This window comes from Sabethes cyaneus, chromosome 2 (genome assembly GCF_943734655.1).
Source record: "Sabethes cyaneus chromosome 2, idSabCyanKW18_F2, whole genome shotgun sequence".
In the NCBI taxonomy this organism is placed as follows: Eukaryota; Metazoa; Arthropoda; class Insecta; order Diptera; family Culicidae; genus Sabethes; species Sabethes cyaneus.
Window position 1 is genome coordinate 193715848 of NC_071354.1, and position 23447 is coordinate 193739294.

Genomic DNA, 23447 nt, shown 5'->3' on the forward strand with positions numbered 1-23447 from the left:
TTTAAAAACTGACTTTTGGCGATTAGATACCGTTATAACATACTGAAACAAGATCCAAGCACTTCAAAATATTTTTTCCTTTCGTTTTTACACGGTTTCATAGAAAACTTGGAATGCATTCCCGCAAAAAGTAAAAAGAAAACAATTCTAGTATAACTTGATTTTTTATAATTTTGAATCAAGTCAAAGAAAACTGAAACCTGAATTTCAAATGGATTTCAGAGTTTGCACGTTAAAGATAGTACGAAAAGAAAACTGATGAGCAGGCTTGGCATACACTTTTCGCTTCGATTTTGCTCTATTGATTACTGTATCTCAGCCAAGCAAAATTTGACAAAGTGATGTATGGGGCATTTGTAAAGTTAGTTATTATCTACAATATTGGTCAAGTAAGCATAACTATGCCTTTTGAATTTATGGCGCTATAAGGCTGCTACCCTCTTGGTAGCAAAAAGAGCGCTCTTTTTGCCACCAACGGCATTGCAGCCCTACAGCGTCGTAAATACTAAAGATAAAACTTTACATTCTTCAGCAATATTATAGATCATTACTAGCTCTACAAATGCCTCATACACCACGTTTTCAAATTCTGCTTGGCTGAGGTGCAATAATCAAAAGAGCAAATTCGAAGCGAAAAGTGTATGCCAAGCCTGCTGGTAAGATTTAGATCGAGATGTGAGTTTTATGAAAATTAAAATAAAATTCGAGTTCAGGGAGGGTTCGGATTCGACGAAAAATAAAAATTTGGGCTCGGGTCGGGTCCCGGGTTTGACAGAAAAAAATATTTCGGGTTCGGGTCGGGTTCGGGTTTGACGGAAAAAAAATATCGGGCCCAGGTCGGGTTTGGGTTTGAAAATATGAAACCTGACCATCTCTATAGCCGAGTAGTTCCGTTGAGAAGTTGAGTCGAGGAGTTATATCGATCTGTTCAGTCAAATGGTCAAGTCGCTCGGCCAATCGAGCAGCTGAGTCGAGCAGTCCAATCGAACAACAGTTCAGTTGAGCAGTCAAATCGAGCAGTCTAGTCGACTGGTTAAGCAATCGAGCAATCCAGCAATCGACCAGAGAAGTGACTGAGAACAGAACCCATTGCTACGAAAACATGATGTCCTGTCAGGGGTCTGCTTTTAGTTACCGATAAGCCTCTTATGAGGTCTTGTCTGTGACCTGGTTTTGGCTACAGACAAGCCTCCCAGCTAGCATTTTCGTATGTATAAAAAGGTAAAAATCAGCATTACGTACAGATATACATGCTAAATAAATCGTATTTCATGCGTAAAATTGGCATATCCGTACTATTTTGGAGGCGATATACGTGATTATGAATAATTTTGAGCGTTACGACTATATAAGTATTTATATACGATAATATCCGATTAAGCGCGAGTCGCTCCGTACTACTCTACGATTTTGTCCTGAAAATCGTATGTATGTCAGTCATTATCATTATATACGACAGAAAATCAACTTGATGCCACTTTATCCAGCTTTAGTTACGATTTCGAGTTTGTTAGGAAATATTTACGATAGTTTTCGTACATTGATATACGAGTTGGTGCTAGCTGGGCTCTTACACAGGGTGTTAGGTAGCTTAGTGCAAATATTTTAGGGGGTGATAGAGGACCATATTTGATGAAAAAAATCCTTCTACGCATATGGTCAAATCTCAATCATTACAGAGTATTTAAACATTTTTAGTTTTCGGTTCTGTTTGCCCTAAAATCACGCTAGTACAAACATTATACCAGCTAGCTCAAATCTGTTACTTGCATTCGAAAGCTGAGAAAATGTTGTATTGTAAATTGTTCTTAAATCTCCTACTTTATGAAATTTAGTAACTTTTCAGAAGCAAAAAGCTCAAAAATGAGAGTTTCTCTCGGCGTTTTTATCAAATTTTTCATAAAAAAGCGTAATAAAATTAATTGTTTTCACCCACCAATTTTAAGCTCTGGAACCGTTTTACAATTCGTTCATTGAGGAGAAACGCCTATCTTTTTTAACTTCGTCGCGATTTAATTTTAAACCTATCGTGTTGGGTGTTGAATAGGTATCTGTAAACCATCTGACCACGAAACAACGTGTTTAAAAAACAGCATAAACTGCAGTTGAGCAGGAGTCTTGCTTTAGACGTTAAACGTTGACAGCCACACGCGAGCAGATGATGTTCTGACAAGTGAAGTTCTGTTATTTAAAAACAGATCAAGTAGAAAACTTATTTTAAATACATATAGCTTCGGCATGACTTCTAGAAAACTGTTTTTGTGATAAATTGAAATAATGTTTAATTATTTCCAATGTTTTATTTCAAACATTGTTCGAAGTGTCGAGTGTGTTTTTAAGAGCGCAAATGGCAATAATTTCTTTAACATGTTCAGCATGATTGATCTCCAATAATTTATTTTGCACTTTTTGTGCAGCAGTAAAAATTCTTTCCATGAGTTGCTCGCGTGAATCAATTGGCCCGAAATAAACGTCTTGCTTGAGATACCCCCAAAGGAAAAAGTCCATCGGGTTCAAATCCGGACTCCTTGGGGGCCAAGCAATAAGCCCATTCCGGCCAATCCATGGCTCTTGAAGAATGTCGTTCAAATAATGTTTCACCACATTCGATGATCTTACGATCAATTATACCGGCCTATACATTAACGGAAAACCTGCGTTGTGGTCTCGTTTTCTTTACCACCCTTGGGTTTTCAATAGCCCACGTGTGATCGTTATGCGTATTGAAGAACCCAGCACGTGTAAATGTACTCACATCGATCCACAGTATGTTTTTTTATAAAATGAGAGTTCGCCTCCACTTTTGCTTGCAAAATCCCGCAAAACTCAAGCCGCTTAGGTTTATCCGAAGGCAGCAGCTCTTGAACCTGTAGTGTGTGGAAAGGTTGTATTTTTTCCCGATTCAGCAGGCTCTACACCTTCTAGTGAGACACGGAGAGCTGTGCCGCACCTCGCCTTGTGCTTGTCTTGGGATCATTCTCCACAATCCGTAAAATTTCATGGTCAATCTCTGACGCCACTTGCTGATGTTGCTCTACTCGAAGGCTCGTTGAAAATAACGTTCCTTCTCGGAAGCGGCGGTGCGTTGCCGTAAAGGTCCCTCAATTCAAAGCAACAAAACCTGTAACAAAACGAATACTTTTGGATTTGTATTTACTTATTTGCATTAGATAGCCGACGATCGGGAAATCTACGACCGAACTCCTGATGGGCTGCCGTTGCTACACAATCTACTGAAACACGGGAATTTGGTTTTGTTGTTGTTTTCCATCGTTGGAGCAATTGACAGTAGACCAAACCAATTGCCTTGGAATCATCTAACGATGAAGCAGCTTAATGACCTCGACCTAGCCGACGACATTGTCTTGCTCGTACAACGCCGAAACGATATGCCGAGCAAGTTAGATGACCTCTCTGAGAGCTCCCAGGCAGCAGGTCTCACAGTCAATGTAGCGAAAACTAAGTCTATGGTAGTGAACACTGACAATTCCACCAACTTCACAGTAGCGGGACAACAAGTTGAGCAGGTAGACGCCTTTTAATATCTTGGTAGCCAGACAACACCCGATGGTGGTACCAAGACTGATATAGCCACACGGATCAGGAAGGCCAGGGGTGCCTTTGCAGGTCTGCGAAACATGGCGCTCAAACCAGATCACTCTACGTACGAAAACCCGAATCTTTAATTCAAACGTTAAATCCGTACTGCTGTATGCCTGCGAAACGTGGTGCGTCTCAGCGGAGACAATGCAAAAACTGCAGGTATTCATTAACCGGTACCTGCGATACATCATTCGTGCCTGGTGGTCTGATAACTGGATATCCAATGAGGAACTCCATCGTCGGTGTCATCAACGGCCGATAGCCACAGAAATTCGTGAACGTAGGTGGAAGTGGATCGTTGACTCCTTTTGTCCAGCGCCTCTGTGGTTCATAGGTACACGGGTTCCAGCGAGCCACTTGCCCTGGCGGGTGTTGTGGGTTCGAATCCGGTTATAATCTCAGATTATAGCTTGGTTCGACTCATGCACCATCCAGCATTGGACAAAAGGTAGGAGTCACAACGACAACTTGTTAAGCGTAGCTACCTATTACCTCCCCCCTTCCTTTCCACTCTTTCCCTTCCATTCCCAAAAAAATCCTTCTTTATTAGTTTCCCTTACCGCCCCTTCACCAATTGTAGAACCATCGTTTCAAAAAAAAATATAGAGGGTATACCAAGTTCGTCCGAAAAGCAATGTCAGTGATTGTATTGTCAAACGACTATACTGCCCATGGATGTATAGTTGACGTAAAAACCAAAATGACCAAAATGTACTTTTTCGGTCCTACGCACTCCTAACTATGTTGTTCACATGCCCAATACTCAAACAACATATGTTTGTTCGAAAATATTCAAGAAATTTAGGAAAATTGAGCTACTCTGCTATTGGTTTCACGTAATGCTAATGGTTGACGTAATTCCCCGCATAATCAATCAGTATAGCAACCTATTTGTTTTTGTAGCTTTACGCCAAGTTATGTGAATAATCGTTCAAAAAAACAGTCTGTTTATTCGCATAAACTGGCGTTCGCATTTTTTAAACACAATAAATGAGGAATGAATCATAAAACCCCATCAGTCCTGCTTTGATTAATAAGAGACTAAATTGACAGATTATTGGATTGAAAAAGTTTATAGCAAAGATTATATGGCTTTAAACGTTTTTCACGATAAAAATGCATTTTCTCAACAATCATGGTGCTGGTCGTTACGTCGACTATGCATCCATGGGCAGTATATGTGGCGACGTACTCCAACTTGTTGGTTTCGGAGAGGAGAAAATCCGCTATCGAAGGAGCTCGGCAGGGAAGCAATGTATAAAACAGTGATCGGGTCCCAAAGCTTGCACACCGACACGAACGATAACGGCCAACGATGTGTAAAGTTCGTAGCTGGTGATCCAAAGCACCTTTTTTCTGCAGAGATCAACAAAACCACCTGGAGATCACCTGATCAACGAACCTTGAACCAAATCGATCATATTTTCATCGATAGCCGGTTTTTCTCAAACATCGCTAACGTACGCTCCGCTGTACGGGATGTGAATATAAACTCGGACCATTACTTAGTAGCAGTATATGTGCGACAAAGCCGTCCCTTGAATAAAAATTCGGCAATTACTATTAGACGATCCGTGAGTTCTCGAGAACTACTGGATGAAGCTCTGCCTTCGTTCCTCGGACACGGATGGAGTAGGATACGTTCGGCCGTCAATGAGACCCCAACCGCTGTGCTAGGCGAGGAAATCTTGAGCGCACGAAATGATTAATTTGACGGGGAAGACTAAGAAGCGATAGAGAGCTTGGAACAATTATCTAAGCATATCTACGAGGGAGAATTTGGCTAAGTATCGACGAGTGCGGAATGAGTTGACCACGTTCCTAAGGAGGAAAATACGCCAAAAGGAGGACAGAGATCGTGAGGAGCTAGAACAACTATGCCGGGTCGATGAGCACCTCGACAGCGATATAGCAGCAGGAGACACTACGGAAGTTAACCTAGGAGTGCCTACAAACAACAATAGCGTGCCGACTCCCGATTTCGAAGAGATCCGGCGAGAGATTGGTCAGCCGCCGGAAAGGACTGACTCCCGGCAGCATTCTACAAAAATGGCCAAGAACCGCTAGCAATGGCACTTCACTGGCTGATTTCAAGGATCTGGGAAGAAGAGAAACTACCGGAGGAGTGGATGGAAGGCGAAGTCTGTTCCATCTACAGAAATGGCGACCGGCTAGACTGCTGTAACTACCGGGGCATTACACTAGTGAACGTCGCCTAAGTGCTCTCTCAGATTTTGTTGCGTCGTCTATCCCCAATCGCAAGAAAGTTCGTAAGGTAGTATCAGGCGAGCTTTATGGGGGTCCGTGCTACTACGGATCGAATTTTTTTACTCTCCGACAAATCCTCCAGAAGCATGGAAGCCAGGCCCAACATGGACGCTCCATATGAGGTGATTGAAACAGATCGCTCAATGTGGAATAATGGAGGGCCCGATCATCCATCTGGAACTATCTGCTTTTTTAAAGATGGTTCAAAAATGGGGACCTGAACAGGCTCTGGAGTCTACGGACCCGGTATCAGGGAAACTATCTCAATGGCCTACCGTTTTTCAAGCAGAAGTATATGTAATATACATCTGTACAACAATATGCTTGAAACGAAAGTACAGGCATGCAAAAATCGGTATCTTCACGGACAGCCAAGTAGAACTACTGACACTGAAGTCCGCCAAATGCGTGTCCAAATTAGTTTGGGAGTGCAGCACAGCATTGAGGGAGCTCTTCTGCCAAACCAAAGTTTTATTACTTTGGGTGCCCGATCACTGCGGAATCGAGGGCAATGAATTTGCTGACAACCTGGCAAGACAAGGATCAGCTTAGCAATTTATTGCTCCTGAACCGTTTCTGGGCACCTCCACATCTGCCGTGAAAGGCGAACTGATGACATGCGAAAAGCTACAAATAGTATCCCGTTGGAATCAAACACAGGGCTGTAGACTAGCTAAACAGTTTATCTACCCAAATCCTGCAGTTTCGGGGACCCTCCCAAGCCCTTTCGAATCGCGCAGAGGGTTGCTGCAAACGGCTGGACTGTCCTGTATGTTATTCAATATCGCTATTTAAGGTGTGATCCAGCGAGCGGGCATCGAGAGGAACGAGCTTCAGCAAAACTAGCCAACACCTAGCCTTCGGAGATGACCTCGACATCCCCAAGTAGCACACTCTAGGTCCATTTAGTTGAAGCAACCGGACTACGACTGAAATTAGTCATAATTCGGAAACCACAACTACTTTGTAACAACCGTGCTAGTAGGGTCATTACTAGAAACTTCGGGACTGCGACGGCAGTCTACGCCAGATTTAAAATGGAGCCTATGAGGATTGGGTTAAAAATTAATGCGTCGAAAACCAAATATTTGGTAGAAAGAGGCTGCAGAGAAAGCAACTTTTGCCTCCCACGGACAGCGACTATTGATGACAATGAACTGGAAGTGGTTGATGAATTCGTATGTTTGGGATATCTTGTCATCGCCGACAATAATACGAGTAAGGAGATACAACGACGCATTCAAGCTGGAAACCTTACTTATCCCTCCGCAAGACACCTCGATAAAGGGGCATTCGCCGCCTTATAAAGTTGCCGATGTACAAAACGCTGATCAAACCGGTGGTCCTCCACGGATTTGAGACAGCAAATTTGCTCACGGTTAGACATACGTGCACTTGCTGTATTTGAACGTAAGGTGTTGCGGACTATTTTCGGCGGAGTACAAATGGATAGCGGAGAGTGACGTAGTCGTATGAACCACGAGTTGCAGGCACTACTTGATGAGATTCCCATCGTACACCTGGCAAAAGTTACGATGTGCTGGCCACGTCGCACGGATGCCGGATAACTGTGCAGTGAAATACGTTCTCTGCACGAAAAAACCACATCGGCACCAGGAATAAAAGGGTCCAACGTGCTTGATGACCCGACCAGGGGTGACATTGCGATTCTCGTTTCGAGTGATTTTGGTTCGTTTCGACCACGTTAAACGAATGGGCGAAACGAACCAAAATCACTCGAAACGAGAATCGCAATGTCACCCCAGGTTGAAGTCGGCTTACGTTTGTCAACGAATTGTCGACGAGTGGCGCAGAGGAATTTTTGGTACGGCAAGAGCCACCTCGGCTTTCTGCTGGTAGAACTAAGTGAGTGCTGTCGCTGGCGTGCTCCGACAAAATCAGAAGGTGATGCGCTGACCTTTCAAGAGCATGTTTTGGCCTGAAAAGAATCAGTAATCGAGGAGAATGGCGGATCCCTTTTTACGCAACCTTCCGAACTTGCACCACTAAATTTTTTTTTACGTTAAGTATTATAACGATGATGGAGCTCGGGGCGTAAACTAGAAGTTAAACGAAATTAAATTTTGAATTAGATTTAAAGCTTTATTTGAAATACGACTTGATTCAGGCTTCATTTTCAATGTTTTGCTCAGTAGATGCTCATTTATTTGACTACAACCCCTCAGGAAATCAGGTTTAAAATTTTTTTACACCTTTTTTAAAATCATCCGGTCTAAAAATTAGGTCATAGGTTACTACTTTCTGAAGTAGAGCAGTTTTCCAAAACAATCATACATACTAATCTTCAAAAATCCGCAAAGTTTTAATTTTTGGAATGATTTTGATGATCCTATAGTTAATGAATGGATTCTATAGGGCTTTTTGAACATAAATGTAGAAGCTATGCACAAAATTGAAATTGTTTTTAGTCTGCCAGATGTTGGTAGGATGAACGGTAAAGTGTTATTGGTTATTATTTCTTGAAAGGTTAGGTTGTGCTGCAGAGCAAACTTAAATTTCAACGATGAATGATTATTCATTTTTCGAATACAATGAAAGCAAATCCTTGGCTGTCCTTGGATCCTTGGATGTATGAATAATTTCGCATGCGATTGTTAGCGTACAGAATAACTGCAAGGTGGGGATGATTCAACTTGACGTCTTCATTTGGAAAAAATCGAGTTACTGTGAAGTTAATGAATAATGTAATGATATTTCGAAGACGTAAAAACTTTTGAATCTCAAAGAAAATGATGACGCTGTATACTAGCAGGGAAATTTTTGACGTATCCATCGCATGTGCATACATAGAGCCGTCAGTGTATGCCAATTTTTATTATTATTAAATTTAAAATGAAGCTATCTTTTTAATATAAAGATATCTAGAACAGACAAAAATTTCAATACACAACGGTGCAGTGTGACTAGTCAAAAGAAAACCGAATCAAGTAAACGACATCGCATCAATTCAAAACATGTCAATTTCATCGAATTCGCAAATTGCATGAAAGCAACACCCAAATGTCGCAGCCTAATACCCGTAATAAGCTGGATAAAACGAGCACAAGAAAAATCTAATTTCGCAACTGTCTCGTTAGAACCGATCTTCCGATCAGAGCTCAATTTCTGTTCATCATACCACCACCCCACGGAACCTTCATTGCAAATTATTCAAAAAGTTGTCTCATCTTCTGATTCACCACCCACCGACAGGTGCGCATTTGGTGAGTCCCCATGGAATGTTACCTGTTTTGCGTATTTCTGTCATTTTTCGATGCGTAGCTTGAGCTTCAGCTTCGGCATCAGGTAGGAGCACCGTCATTTGTCTGATATCCCGCGGCGCACTTGGTACAGGGATATAGACAGAACCCAGAATCAAGTCGCAACCAGAGGATATACGGCTACTTGTAGCACATTTTCCCTCCTACGCCGCTGCGCTTGCTTCCACATCAACCATCGTTTATTTCGCTTACCGATGTTGGCAACATTGGGAAGAAACATAAAGATGCTCGGTGTAAAAAATGCAAAAAATACGCAATGATTATCATCGCTCTTCCACCGGCAACGAGCGGCGGCGCAGTAAAACGGGATACGGCCCGTCGTACCGTAAGTGTTCCGAAGAGGAAATAAAGTGCCGTTTGTCAGCGCCGAATTCCCCGCCGCGCGTCTTTGTCGACGGTCTCTAAAAGTTTCAGGTTTCCTGAGCTCGAACAACTCGGGTGGGTTGCAAAAAGAACCTAAACAAGTTTTTGGTCGTTTTTATTATGATTAAGGTAACATCTTGGCACTCGGTTTATAGCGCATTTTACACCTTTTTCGCGAGGGCCATTGCGATGCCATATGGTCTACTGGCGCTGCAGACCGATGAGGCTACCACGTGTGAGAAGATTAATACTAAATTCTAAATGAAAATAAAAGCACGCTAGATACGAGGATTCATTCAATGATAATAGAGCTTGTAGGTGTGTTTAATGTGTAATCAGATAAAATAGAGCTGGTCTGAAGTATTACCTCTCGAAGACGGATGTTCTTTCGTAAGCATTTCCGCTTAGTAATTCTTCGAGTCTTCAAACAACATGCATTTAATTTAATTTTATAAAAATTTCAATTTGCATTTATTAATTCTTCTTACAACTTAACCTAATTAACCGTTAAATAGTTACTTTATGAGTCTTCTGCCGATGGTTTTCATCGTACTTGATTCACTTGATTCACACCTTTCTGTGCATTTATATATGACTAGCTGACCCGACAAACTTCGTATTGCCACAAATTAACCTGTGTTGTACATAAATCATGAATCTCGGATGATCTTTGTCACTATCTCGAGTTTTGCAAGCCCCCCAGTGGGCGGCGCTTCCGACGGCGGGTCACCGGCAACACTCGCGACCGGCTCGTCCTGAATGATCTAGTGTTACTATAGATAGTTTTTGTGGTCTTGTTATTGATTAATGTTTTATGGAAGAGTCTCGAATTTCTCGAGTTGGATTAGTTTTTGAGTTTCGCAAAAATTTCTGTTTTATTTGTATGAGAGTCCATATCCCCCTACCACAAGGGTGAGAGGTCTCTAACTATCATAAAATAAATTCAAGACTCAAAAATCTCCTACATGCTAAATTTGGTTCCATTTGCTTGATTAGTACTCAAATTATAAGGAAATTTGTATTTCATTTGTATGGGAGCCCACCCTCTTCAAAAGGGAAAGGGGTCGTAATACACCACAGAAAAAAAATTCTGCCATCTAAAACTCTCACATGCCAAATTTGGTTCCATTTGCTTGATTAGTTCTAAAGTTATGAGCAAATTTGTATTTCGTTTGAATGGGAGCCCCCCCCCCCCCTCCTAAAAAGGTAAGAAGTCCTAATTCATAATGGGAAAAATGGTTGCCTCCAAAAACACCCACATGCCAAATATGGTTCCATTTGCTTGATTAGTTCTCGAATTATGAGGAAATTTGTATTTCATTTGTGTAGAAGCCCCCCCTCTTGAAGTGTGGAAGGATCCTAATTCACCGTAGAAAATATTTTTGCCTCCAAAAACCTCCACATGCCGAATTTGGTTCTATTTACTTGATTAGTTCTCGAGTTATGGGTAAATTTGTATTTCATTTGTATTGGAGCCCCCCTCCTAATGTGGGAAGAGGTCCTAATTCATCACAGAAAAAATTCTTGCCTCCAAAAACACCTACACGCCAAATTTGGTTCCATTTGCTGGATTAGTTCTCGAGTTATGAGGAAATTTGTATTTCGTTTGTATAGGACCCCCCTCCTAAAGTGGGGAGGGGTCCCAATTCATCATTGAAAAAAAAATTGTCTCCAAAAACACACATATGCCAAATTTGGTTCAATTCGCTTGATTAGTTCTCGAGTTATGAGGAAATTTGTATTTCATTTGTACAGGAGCCCCTCCTCTTAAAGTGGGGAGGGGTCCTAATTCACCATAGAAAATTTTCTTGCTCTCGAAAACCTTCACATGCCAAATTTGGTTGCATTTGCTTGATTAGTTCTCGAGTTATGAGGAAATTTGTATGGAAGCCCCCCCTCTTAAAGGGGAGAGGAGTTATAATTCCTCTTATAAAGAGGGGAGGGGTCTCAATTCACCATAGAATAAATTCTTGTCACCAAAAAAAACACCCACATGCCAAATGTTGTTCTATTTGCTTGATTAGTTCTCGAGTTAGGAGGAAATTTGTATTTCATTTGTACAGGAGCCCCCCCTCTTAGAGTGGGGAGGGGTCCTAATTCACCGTAGAAAATTTTCCTGCCCTCGAAAACCTTCACATGCCAAATTTGGTTCCATTTGCTTGATTAGTTCTCGAGTTATGAGGAAATTTGTATGGAAGCCCCCCCTCTTAAAGGGGAGAGGAGTTACAATTCCCCTTATAAAGAGGGAGGGGTCTCAATTTACCATAGAATAAATTCTTGTCACCGAAAACACCCACATGCCAAATTTGGTTCTATTTGCTTGATTAGTTCTCGAGTTATGAGGAAATTTGTATTTTATTTGTATAGGAGCCCCCCCTCCTAAAGTGGGTAGAGGTTCTTATTCATCATAGAAAAAATTCTTGCCTCCAAAAACACCTACATGCCAAATTTGGTTCCATTTGCTGGATTAGCTCTCGAGTTATAAGGAAATTTGTATTTCGTTTGTATAGGAGCCCCCCCCCCCACTTAAAGTGGGGAGGGGTCCCAATTCATCATAGAAAAAAATTTTGTCTCCAAAAACATTGCCACACACACACACATGCCAAATTTGGTTCCATTTGCTTGATTAGTTTTCGAGTTATGAGGAAATTGGTATTTCATTTGTACAGGAGCCCCCCCTCTTAAAGTGAGGAGGGGTCCTAATTCAACATAGAAAATTTTCTTGCCCTCGAAAACTTTCACATGCCAAATTTGGTTCCATTTGCTTGATTAGTTCTCGAGTTATGCAGAAATTTGTGTTTCGTTTGTATGGGAGCCCCCCCTCTTAGTGGGGGGAGGGGTCTTTAACCGTCACTAAAACCTTTCCTGGCCCCAAAAACCTCTACATGCAAATTTTCACGCCGATTGGTTCAGTAGTTTTTGATTCTATAAGGAACACAGGACAGACAGACAGACAGACAGACAGACAGACAGACAGAAATCCTTCTTTATAGGTATAGATGTCATACTTGACACGTATCTTAGTTTAATGTGTCTGCAATTGTATGAAATACAGTACAATCTTAATTTAAGTATGCTCCGTAATTGTTTGTCAACCTTCCTTGCTTTAAAAATTCATAACTTTTGAACCACTAAACCGATTTTCATGATTGTGGATCAAATGGAGAATTTTTTATGATAGGATAAAAAAATACCAGAATGTATTATTAATAGTTTTTGGAACAAAATTTTTAAAGAAAAAAAGGTGTAAGAATGCAATAGACACGCATGATGTTTTATTTTTACCTGCAGTGAACTGGATTTTCTGCAAATGCAATCCAGAAATATCCATTTCTTTGTCAGAAATTTCGATTTCATTTCATTCAAGTTAAAACAAAACACCGCATTGCATTCTCGCAAATTAATTTTCCAAAAAATGGTAACTCGACAATTAAGAATTATGCGTTTCTTAATGTTTGATCTGTTGTGTAAAAAAATCTCGGTTTTTAAAAAAATATAAAACATGGGGGTCATTTCATTTTGTAAAAATCGGCGTAAATTTCGACGCTCCGAAAGTGCGCATTGCGCGTCTTAGTTCAACACAATTTGCTTGATATTACAATCCATTTCGGATATGAAGTTTGATAATATGTGGTGCAAAAAAATGGACTTTGGTGAGGTGCAATAATATGAAATACAAAACAGAATAAACATGCAACACTTACAATAGAGAAACCTGTAGAGAATCAACTTGACGAATAACTCAAACTTCAAAAAAATTCGTCAAACTTCAGACACACAGCGAACAGGAGCTGACCGACATGCAACGGCCTTTCTTCGGTTGATTGGAAACCATTCGTCATGAGAAGAGTGGACGGACATAACGGGAAACGAGAACACGATTTTAAAATTCAAATTTGGGAGGAAATTGGATTAACTGTCCTAAAAAAACTCTTTCTGGATAATGGTAATCAGGTAGGAAAAATAAAAACAGTTTATAAAGATAGGATTACTTCTTGGATTAGGTTTATTGAAGGTGCTAAAAATAGATAGAGGTGTTGGTAGTAACATGCAATACACTGAGATAGCAGAACCGGAAGAAAGTGTGTGTGTGTGGGTGGGATTGGAAATCGGCTGAAGTGCATCAGAATAAAATATGTTGTTTGGAAAAGACTCGAATATAAGGCAGAATCAACAGGGTAAAGGGACAAACTTTCGAACTATGGTTAACCAGGATCAAAAAACGGAGAAGAAACTGGCTATCTGGAACAAGTGAAACAGCCGTCTGCACTTACCATAGAGCAACAGAGATTTTCTCATTTTTACATCTACCGAAAGGAATGGATATGGAAAAAGTGAAGAAAAAAGATTACGAATTAGTTTTTGATGAATTAAAATGCATGGTACAAATAGAATGATTTTCAGTATTTTATCTGCGATAAAAAATAAAATAGTATGCAATGTGATTTTGGTTATTTGTACTTGTCTTAAGTGTTCAACCATTCTGTATACAGCCTGAGTAAATGAAATATCTGTAAAAGTATAAAATTCGATTACCTTGCTAGAAATTGCTCAATGAAATGAATAATTAAATGAATAAAGCAACACGCGATGGAAAAAAATAATGCTTAAACTCATTACAAAACCGCCATCAGGCTAATCGGTGCACTACTTCCATGGAAAGTTTGCGTGATCTCAGATCCATGAAAACATGCGAGCACAATGATTGCTAAATAATCCCCCCAAAAAAAAAACACAAATGCACTCAACCGATGCAGCTCCATGTGTTGCTGCAGCATTATAATAAGTATTATGCAGCGTAACTACAACGACAACGACGACGACGATGACGGTGCATGGCAAAAACAATGACATTTAGCCATGCGACAGTACCGGCTCTGGAGTATTGTTGTGCCCCCGGAAATTATCGGTCGCACTCAGCACTAAGTATTTAGCAGTATTTGCCGTAGGACGTAACACTACGCTGGCGTTGGCTGTTTTTGGGTGGTGCTGTGCTGGGAACGGAGACAAGATAAACACCACACCAACAGCTGAACCGTTCCGTTCAGTGCATTTTTGTTGCAGTTTCATAACTTTCAATTACACTCAGGGTGGCGATAACAATTTACGTTCCCACACTTTTGCGCAGAACTTCGGGACAAAGTAAATTATCATCAAATGTTGCGTTTGCTGTAAGTTAGGGTAAGACATGTCAACAGGTTCATTAATGTTAATATTTTTATTTCTGAAACTGTCAGCTTTGACCCACACAGAACGAAAAACTGAAACCCGCGTTCGAGGTAAACTGAAATGCACATAAATTAATGAACATGTAACAAAAATCACATATATATTTCCATTAAATGAAGCGTAAATAGCCAAAAGCGTTTTTAAAGATATATTTTTACATCAAGCCAAATAAATTAGCCTACATGTATGCAACGCACGTTACGATATTTTATATTTTGAAACTAGCTGACCCGACAAACTTCGTATTGCCACAAATTAAACTGTGTTGTACATAAATCGTGAATCTCGGATGACCTATGTCACAATCTTGAGTTTTGCAAGTTTTTGGGGAGTTCATGGGTGTTTTAAAATACAAATTTTCCTCACACTAAAGTAGAAAACAACTCCCCCCATTACTTAGCCTGATAAAATAAAGCGGATAGCATTTAAATATTCGCCATCATTACAAACCATTTCGCCGAATACCATTTTGCGGAGCATCAATTCTCGGTTGACCATAACGCGGAATATAGAGTTTCGCAGAATACCATTTCGCGAAAAATCAGAGGGGTTGTGCACAAGACACGACCCCATAGGTGACGTAGGACCACGTAAGTCTCTTTGTAGCTAAAGTAGGGTGTATCCATGTATGCAATAAAACGATTCTTTATGTATACAAGCTACATACGTAACGTTTATCAAAGTAGAAACATTGTATACATTCAATCCTCAACCGATTTTGAGTTATATCCATGAATTGATTGAATCTATTTTATTAAAACGAACCCAAGTCAGTAACTAAACCAAACAGTAAATAAATTTTTATGATATGTTTCTACGTTGAACAGTGCTTTTCCTCTGGTAATCGGTAGACGGTACCCGCGAGTTTTCAAAAACTTTTCTGCGGCTTACAAAAGAATACTGATAAAGCACGTTTTGGAAGTCGCAGAAAATGTCGCCCGTGACCAGAAAACTTATTTCCGTCATTTGTTGGTCGTCCGCAATGGCGAAAAATTCAACTTTTCCCTCGTTGCCTGTGTTATTATGGTATTTACAGGGCAAGAAAATATAATAAACTCTTCAATCGTTGTATGGCCCTTGAAAGGACCTATTGTTTGATTATCATTACTCCAGCTTGCAATAAACTTGCACTAACGCACTTAACGTAATTCTCTGTTCGGTAAATTGGAGTACCGATAACCGCTAACCAGGCACGGCTTGTTGCAACGGACCAACTGGAAAGCCTCAGCAGCTATGCGATCAACGAAACCGTTCCTGAATCACGATGAAATACCACTCCAAGTGGCCAGCTGCAAGTGACGTGGGATGCTTCTGGTCGTTTTGTTGTCGCGAGCAGCATATTTCCGGCCAATTGCAGAACTTCAGCAGCCAGATATGCCATCACGGCAACGAAATGAACCACCAGCAACAAGCGAACAAAACCACGAGGTGATCAGTTTAAATTATTTGATAAGAAGCGAACATTTAGAATCAATCTAAATTAAATAGAATTAAAATCAGTGAGCAAAAATTCCTCAAATCTTCATGAACATATGTTTCGTTCTTAAAAGAACGGTTTTTCGACGTGATATGTTGGAAATTTAAGCCTTCATTTCCGTCTTCTTGGGCAGCAACAAAACAGTTTGGATGTTCGGAAAGACACTTCTCATAGCAGTGGTGACACGGGACAGCAATTTGTTCAACTCTTCATTGTCGCGGATGGTAAGTGGCGCAAGTGGCGCAAGATGGCGCGGAGCTGCAAATGACGATAATTCTGATCGGTTCGGTCACACGGTCAGCCGCCGATGAACACGTGCACGAGTCGAACGTGACTGCCGTTTGCCCTGGCAAACGATGTTGACAGTAGCTCAGCTAGCGTTTGGTTTGAATAATGCTGTTCGCCGGCTTACCACGTGTTATATACCAGAGTAAGCGACAAGAAACGGCCACACCCATTTTTCATGGTCCTTCATTCTATCATCTACGTTAAATAAAATAGAGCATTTCAATTTCAGTCTGAACAAAAGAGCAAAGTTACCAGTGAGCCATTCGCCTTTTGCTGCCAAAGAAAAATTACGCTACGTATTATTACTGTAGCATTGGTGATGGATAAATTTGTATTGCTAAGATGCAAAAGATGTTACTAAAACTCTTTCATTTGATTAAATCCATGGTTTCATTTATTTTGACGCTTGACCGAACACATTTACTTGGAGCTGGTATATTTGTTGGCTGCTTCTTACCTTCCGAGACGGCCAACTGAACCAGCGTCCAGCAGCAACAAGCGAACAGAAGCGCTAGAGGTGATCAGTTAAAATTATTTGATAAGAAGCTAACAATCAGATCAATCTAAATTAAATAAAATTAAAATCAGTGAGTGAAAATTCCTTGAATCTTCATGAACATATGTTTCGTTCTTAAAAGAACGGTTTTTCGACGTGATTTGCTTTAAATTAAAGCCTTCTTTTCCATATTCTTGGGCAGCAACAAAACAGTTTAGATGTTCGGAAAGACACTTCTCATAGCAGTGGTGACACGGGACAGCTGTTCAACTCTTCGTTGTTGCGGATGGCCAGCTGCAAGTGACGATAATTCTGATCGTTTCGTTGTCGCGAGCAGCATATTTCCTGCCACTTCCAGAACTTCAGCAGCCAGATATTCCTTCACGACGGCGAAACGAGTGCTCCAGCTCCAACACCTCGCTTGGTGAATTTGCATGTCTTCGTTGCCTTATCCGTGGGAAGCAGCAACAGCTGAAGCTCAACTATTTTCGATCGGATTCTATAGGGCGTAAATTAAAAACAATCATAAGGAAGCTTAACCAAATTTCTGTCATCCGTGCTAGGGAAGCACTGACAAGGGAAGGCAAAAATATGAAAATAATTCAAATTTTCAAAATCAATTCAAAAACAAAAATTTTTGAAATTCAATTTCAAAAACAAAATCAATAATTTTCTATATTTTCAATATTTTCAATCGATTTTCCGATCAATTGGTGTAAATATCTTGGAAATCTATTGAAAATTGACTGAATTATAAGGCGAAGCGTGAAAACGCGTTTCTACTTTGATGACGTCATTTCCAACAACCAATCACGAAGCGAGAATTCTGGTAAAACATAGGTTCATTATTTTCAATTTTTCAATAGTTCAACATCAAGAATCTACACTTTTCTTCATTTGGGTTAATTCTTAGAAGATTTTCCAATCGATTGGTGTAAGAATATTGAAAATCGATTGGAAAACCGCTGAGCTATTAGCGCTCAAAACCTTTCATTTTTCGTGACACTCGCATTTTTCGATTTTTTGGAATGACACCCTATCTCAAAACTTGCTGTAAGACGTAGTCCTACGTCAAAACCTTAAGCGGGAAGCACCATTTTACGGAAAATCTTTTCGTAGAAAGTACCGCTTCGCAGGGGTGACGCAACTGAAGTAAAGTAATAAAGGTCAGTAGATCTAGGAAAATAAATAAACCTAGAAAGAGGGGATCTCTACGGGGGGCTGCCCCCCGCAGTGGCCGGCGCTTCCGACAGCAGGACGTTCATGCCTCCAAAAACACCCACATGCCAAATATGGTTCCATTTTATTAATTAGTTTACGAGTTATGAGGAAATTTGTATTTCATTTGTATAGGAGCCCCCCCTCCTAATGTGGGGAGGGGTCTCAATTCACCGTAGAAAAAATTATTGTCTCCAAAAACACCCACATGTTAAATTTTCATTCATTTGCTTGATTAGTTCTCGAGTTATGAGGAAATTTGTATTTCATTTGTATGGAAGCCCCCCATCTTAAAAGGGAGAGGGGTCTCTAACCCGGTCTCTAACCATCATAAGAACCTTCCCTGGGCCCAAAAACCCCTTTATGCAAATTTTCACGCCGATCGGTTCAGTTGTTTTCGATTCTATAAGGAACATTCGGGCAGACAGACAGAAATCCATTTTTATAGGTATAGATTTGTATGGGAGCCCCCCTCTTACTGGGAAGAGGGATCTCTAACCAGTTTTCGATTCTATAAGGAACATAGGGACAGACAGACAGACAGAAATCCATTTTTATAGGTATAGATAACACATAATTTTATATGATTTGCGATATTCCATTTATGTGCATCGTGCATGTCAAAAGTTGTAAATTTACAGGATTTTTTCGAAGTTTGCAGCCTTTAGAAATGTTGTTACATTTCAATGTAAAGTCAGTATAGATACCCCCATGCAAGGCGGTGGGTGTTTTTTTTCACGAGCCATTAATTCACAATTCTCTTCCTGCTAATTTAGAAGATTCTCTATATAGGGTGATTTATCTATTTTGGACAAGCGTAACGCCTAATCTAATTTGGACATATTCCAGTTGATTTTGCTGTAAAAGTCCAAAATAGAGTACGCGTAACGCCTGTCCAAAATATATAAATCACCCTATGACGTGTTAATAATAGGCCCGACCTACTTACAAAAAGTTCAATTGGTTAAAATAATCTTCTGAAATTACAGTGACAAACTGCTTTATTTGAGAGAAGGAACGGATAGAATCAAAATTCACAGTTCAAACCTTAAGGAGTGTTTGACTAGAGTAGATAATTACATGTTCTGTCCAAGTATTAATGAGTACTGATTTCAATTATTCGAAAAGTGTTATGAAACAGAACCAAAGCTGCTGTTTGAAAAACGGATAGTCGCAGCTTGCTGTCCATCCGAATTGTTTCTGTATTCACGAAAGAGTCAAACAAAAAACGAAAATGCAGCTGACTCTGGAACCGGAATTGCAAAACACGAGTAACATCCAATCGCTTCATGTCCGAAAAATGAGAGACCTGTTGCTGAAACATTCGCTGTTTGAATTTGACATTGTTCCCAGATTTTAGAACATATAAAATGGGCGGGATGCTGGAGGCAGTAGGAGCATGGCATGAAAGCAGCGATTATTACCAAAAATATTAATTCTTACGTTATCTGCTCGTTACAAAAAAAAATTTGAGTTTGCGAAACGCGATAAGAGTATGAAATGGGGAAATCAACTAGGAAGAAGCGTCCAACATAGCTCAAGTCATCCCAAGCCCCTACCTAGCGCCTCCACGTGACCATACCTGGAAATACTCCAGTTTGTATAATTGAGTAGCCAAGCTAGGAGGTGCGGGGATCGTGTGGTTTTCAGTTCCTAATCTTACAACTGTAGTTTTAGACAGCCGCTACACCATACGCTAATACATCTTATGTGTTATATTAACGGGTGGCAACTAGAATTTTGGAATTTTTTTCTCAAGCTGTCAACAAAAAACAAAGATACCTGAAGAAGATCTGATTTACCGAAATTAAAGATACATTATCCATTTTTGAAAAAAAATTAGTGTACATTTGAAAAGGGTCCGTATCGACTATTCGGATAAGCTTCCGTCTAATGTCGGAACAGGAGCCGACGGCTGTCATTTTAGCTTTGCGAATGCATCTCTTAGCCCCCCGCTTAGTTCCGCCAATGGGTAGCCAGCTGAGGTATACTCTATGGCCATGAAGTGTGGACGTTAAAAGAGAGCGACCGACGAGCTCTTGACATTTTTGAGCGTAAGATCCTGCGATAGATTTTTGACGGCATGTTAGACGAAGGAGTGTAGCACAGGCGCATGAATCATGAAATATACCAAATATACAAAGATGCGGAAACTGTAAAGCGACTAAAACACGGCAGGCTACAATGGACTGGCAACGTAGCAAGGATACCGGACGAGTGACCAGCGAAAACAATATTTAGTAGAGAACCCGACAGAGACCGACGACTTCGAGGCAGACTCGGTACCTGTTGGATGAGCGCTGTTGACTGGAGAGCGGCAGCCCAAACGCAAGAAACGTGGAGACGTCTCCTGAATTAGGCATGGTTTCGTTAATCGGATTATCGTCGAAAAAGCAAACTTTAATCTGAAATTGTACTTGGACCTGGGCTTTGAATTGGTCGTGGTCTTGGTCTTGGCCTTGGTCCTGGTCATGGTCTTGGTCTTGGTCTTGGTCTTGGTCTTGGTCTTGGTCTTGGTCTTGGTCTTGGTCTTGGTCTTGGTCTTGGTCTTGGTCTTGGTCTTGGTCTTGGTTTTGGTCTTGGTCTTGGTCTTGGTCTTGGTCTTGGTCTTGGTCTTGGTCTTGGTCTTGGTCTTGGTCTTGGTCTTGGTCTTGGTCTTGGTCTTGGTCTTGGTCTTGGTCTTGGTCTTGGTCTTGGTCTTGGTCTTGGTCTTGGTCTTGGTCTTGGTCTTGGTCTTGGTCTTGGTCTTGGTCTTGGTCTTGGTCTTGGTCTTGGTCTTGGTCTTGGTCTTGGTCTTGGTCTTGGTCTTGGTCTTGGTCTTGGTCTTGGTCTTGGTCTTGGTCTTGGTCTTGGTCTTGGTCTTGGTCTTGGTCTTGGTCTTGGTCTTGGTCTTGGTCTTGGTCTTGGTCTTGGTCTTGGTCTTGGTCTTGGTCTTGGTCTTGGTCTTGGTCTTGGTCTTGGTCTTGGTCTTGGTCTTGGTCTTGGTCTTGGTCTTGGTCTTGGTCTTGGTCTTGGTCTTGGTCTTGGTCTTGGTCTTGGTCTTGGTCTTGGTCTTGGTCTTGGTCATGCTTAAGTAGCAATTTGGGTTTTATTACACTCTTATGATGGCATTTAAGACCAAAATTGGTCTTGAAGGCCACCATAAGAGTACAATAAAACTCACATTGTCGCTTGGGTGGTCTTGGTCTTGTCCAAGTAACAATTTGCGTTTTACTATCGTCTCTTCTGATGGCTTTTATGACCAAAATAGGTCAAACCGCAATAAGGGTATAATAAGACAATAATTGTTACTTGGGTATCCTTGGTCTTGGTCTTGGTCTTCGTCTTGGGCTTGAGCTGGGAATCAGACTTAAAAAAGAGCAAAGCCATGGGTATAAACGTGAGCCTTCTTAATTGGCAGATTTCATAACCGATTGTTAGTGTACAGGACAATGACGGGGCTAGCGCAACGATCCTACTGACTCTATAGCAGCACCGCCCAGCTGAAATTCGAACGTACGACGACTGGCTTATTAGGTCAGTATTGTACGCGTACCACGAAGCTAAATAGGCTTCTACGTGAACTTCTATTTAGTTTTAGACTCTGACTTAGGCGTGGACATAACCTTGTCTATGCGATGATTTGTCGATATCCATCCTTCCAAGCGCACGAAAGTGTTTTGTGTACTTGTCCTTCTGGCTTCTGCTGAATATTTTATGCCGGTATTTTTTCATTATTTGTCGTGTAATAACAGCATTAAATTACTGGTTGGTTACTCCTCTATGCATCACTAAAAATTACTTTCCTTGGTTTAATATTCGCGCCTTTTGCGATTAGATGAATGTACTGTTTTAAACGCACTCGAAGTAAGACCCATCACTTGGTGGGCGTGGCGTACTAGAATATTTACTTTGATCAACTGGCCTAGGCAGTCATCAGACAGGGATTGTCATCAACAAGCGACAGCCCTTGAGGTGAAAGACCTAGGAGGTCGCAGTAGCGTAATCAAGCTTAAGTTGTCAAAGGCAGAATACCTCGTTTATTTAAAAGACTCCACTATTTAGTTATACTCGAATTGTGACGATGTAACTATCTAAAACCAAGTTTCAAGGTTGTTTAACAAGTTTTGCAAAAAAAACTGGCTGTGATGAATAATTTTTATTATTTTTTCTGAATGCAGTAAAAAATCTTATGTAGTCAAACTCAGCTTGTAAAGTTGCTGAGAAATTCCGGTGGGTGCAACGAATTGCTATAGTTGCATAAAAGGATACACAAGGAAATAGCGATGCTGAACCGTTACAGCAACGGAAGTGAAATACCCATGTGATTGAAATAGATTACAGAGATGAGCTTCGCAGGAAAGTATGTCTTATCTGCTCGATAGTATGCAAGAAATCTCAATACCTATCAACGTAGCTCCGGTTACTCTTGAGACGCCGAGGCGTGTACATCAAAGCATTTAAGAAACGTTCGAAGGTTTCCAGCCACTCAAAATCAAAAATCCTTGCTTGCTTGGCACGCAGAGCATAGAGTTATGTATCCTGATAAAAATTTGCTTTGTAGAGCAATAGAGTAGTACTTTTTAGGCACACAATCTGCAGTAAACATTTTTAATACCACGTTAGTATTGAACTTCTCTGCAAACACGTCACTTTACGATCCTTTTTAATGGTGTGATGTATATTCGCCGTAAGAGGTGATTGTTTCGTAATAAGCCATATTGTAAACACAGCTCTTTCGTGTTTCACAAGCCTGTTATCTCCGAAAACCTCCCAAAAACTTCTCCTCGCCAAACTTTACGGCACCGTTGCAAATAATTCCAGTGCCACTATCTTCCAAAAACTGCACTTCACAGCAAATGCATGTCGTTTGTCGACTGATACCGAATACGTTGCCAATACGCTTCGAAATTGCCATTCCAGACAGGACCATTCGCAATAACAGCTCCCACATTGTTCTCCGTGCCGAGATGACGATGCCACCCGGACGGGAGGGCAGATGGGCTGGCTATTTCCACGTTCATCCGACACGTACGCCCGCTGTACACATTTGCTCGCGATGCTCAACTATGGAGAAACCAACTAGCAACTGAGCTGCGCTGTGTTGCATCCGTCGTTTTCACAACGGCATGGCATAAAGAAAAGCAATAGCACTGAATGAATCCCAAAAACAAACAGCAAAACACAAACCGTACAACGTGAAATCGAAGCAGCCTTATTTACGACCCTCACCAGAAGAGTCGAG

At 40.9% G+C, this 23447-nt stretch overlaps 1 protein-coding gene across 1 annotated transcript in view; it reads right to left on the bottom strand.

The window, feature by feature from the left end:
- Nucleotides 1-23447, bottom strand: part of LOC128736488 (band 7 protein AGAP004871) — a 179899-nt gene that overhangs the window by 16006 nt on the left and 140446 nt on the right. Inside the window, exon 3 of the mRNA XM_053830973.1 lies at nucleotides 246-308. Within this exon, the coding sequence (XP_053686948.1) occupies nucleotides 246-308 (63 nt within the window). The remainder of the gene's footprint in view (nucleotides 1-245; nucleotides 309-23447) is intronic.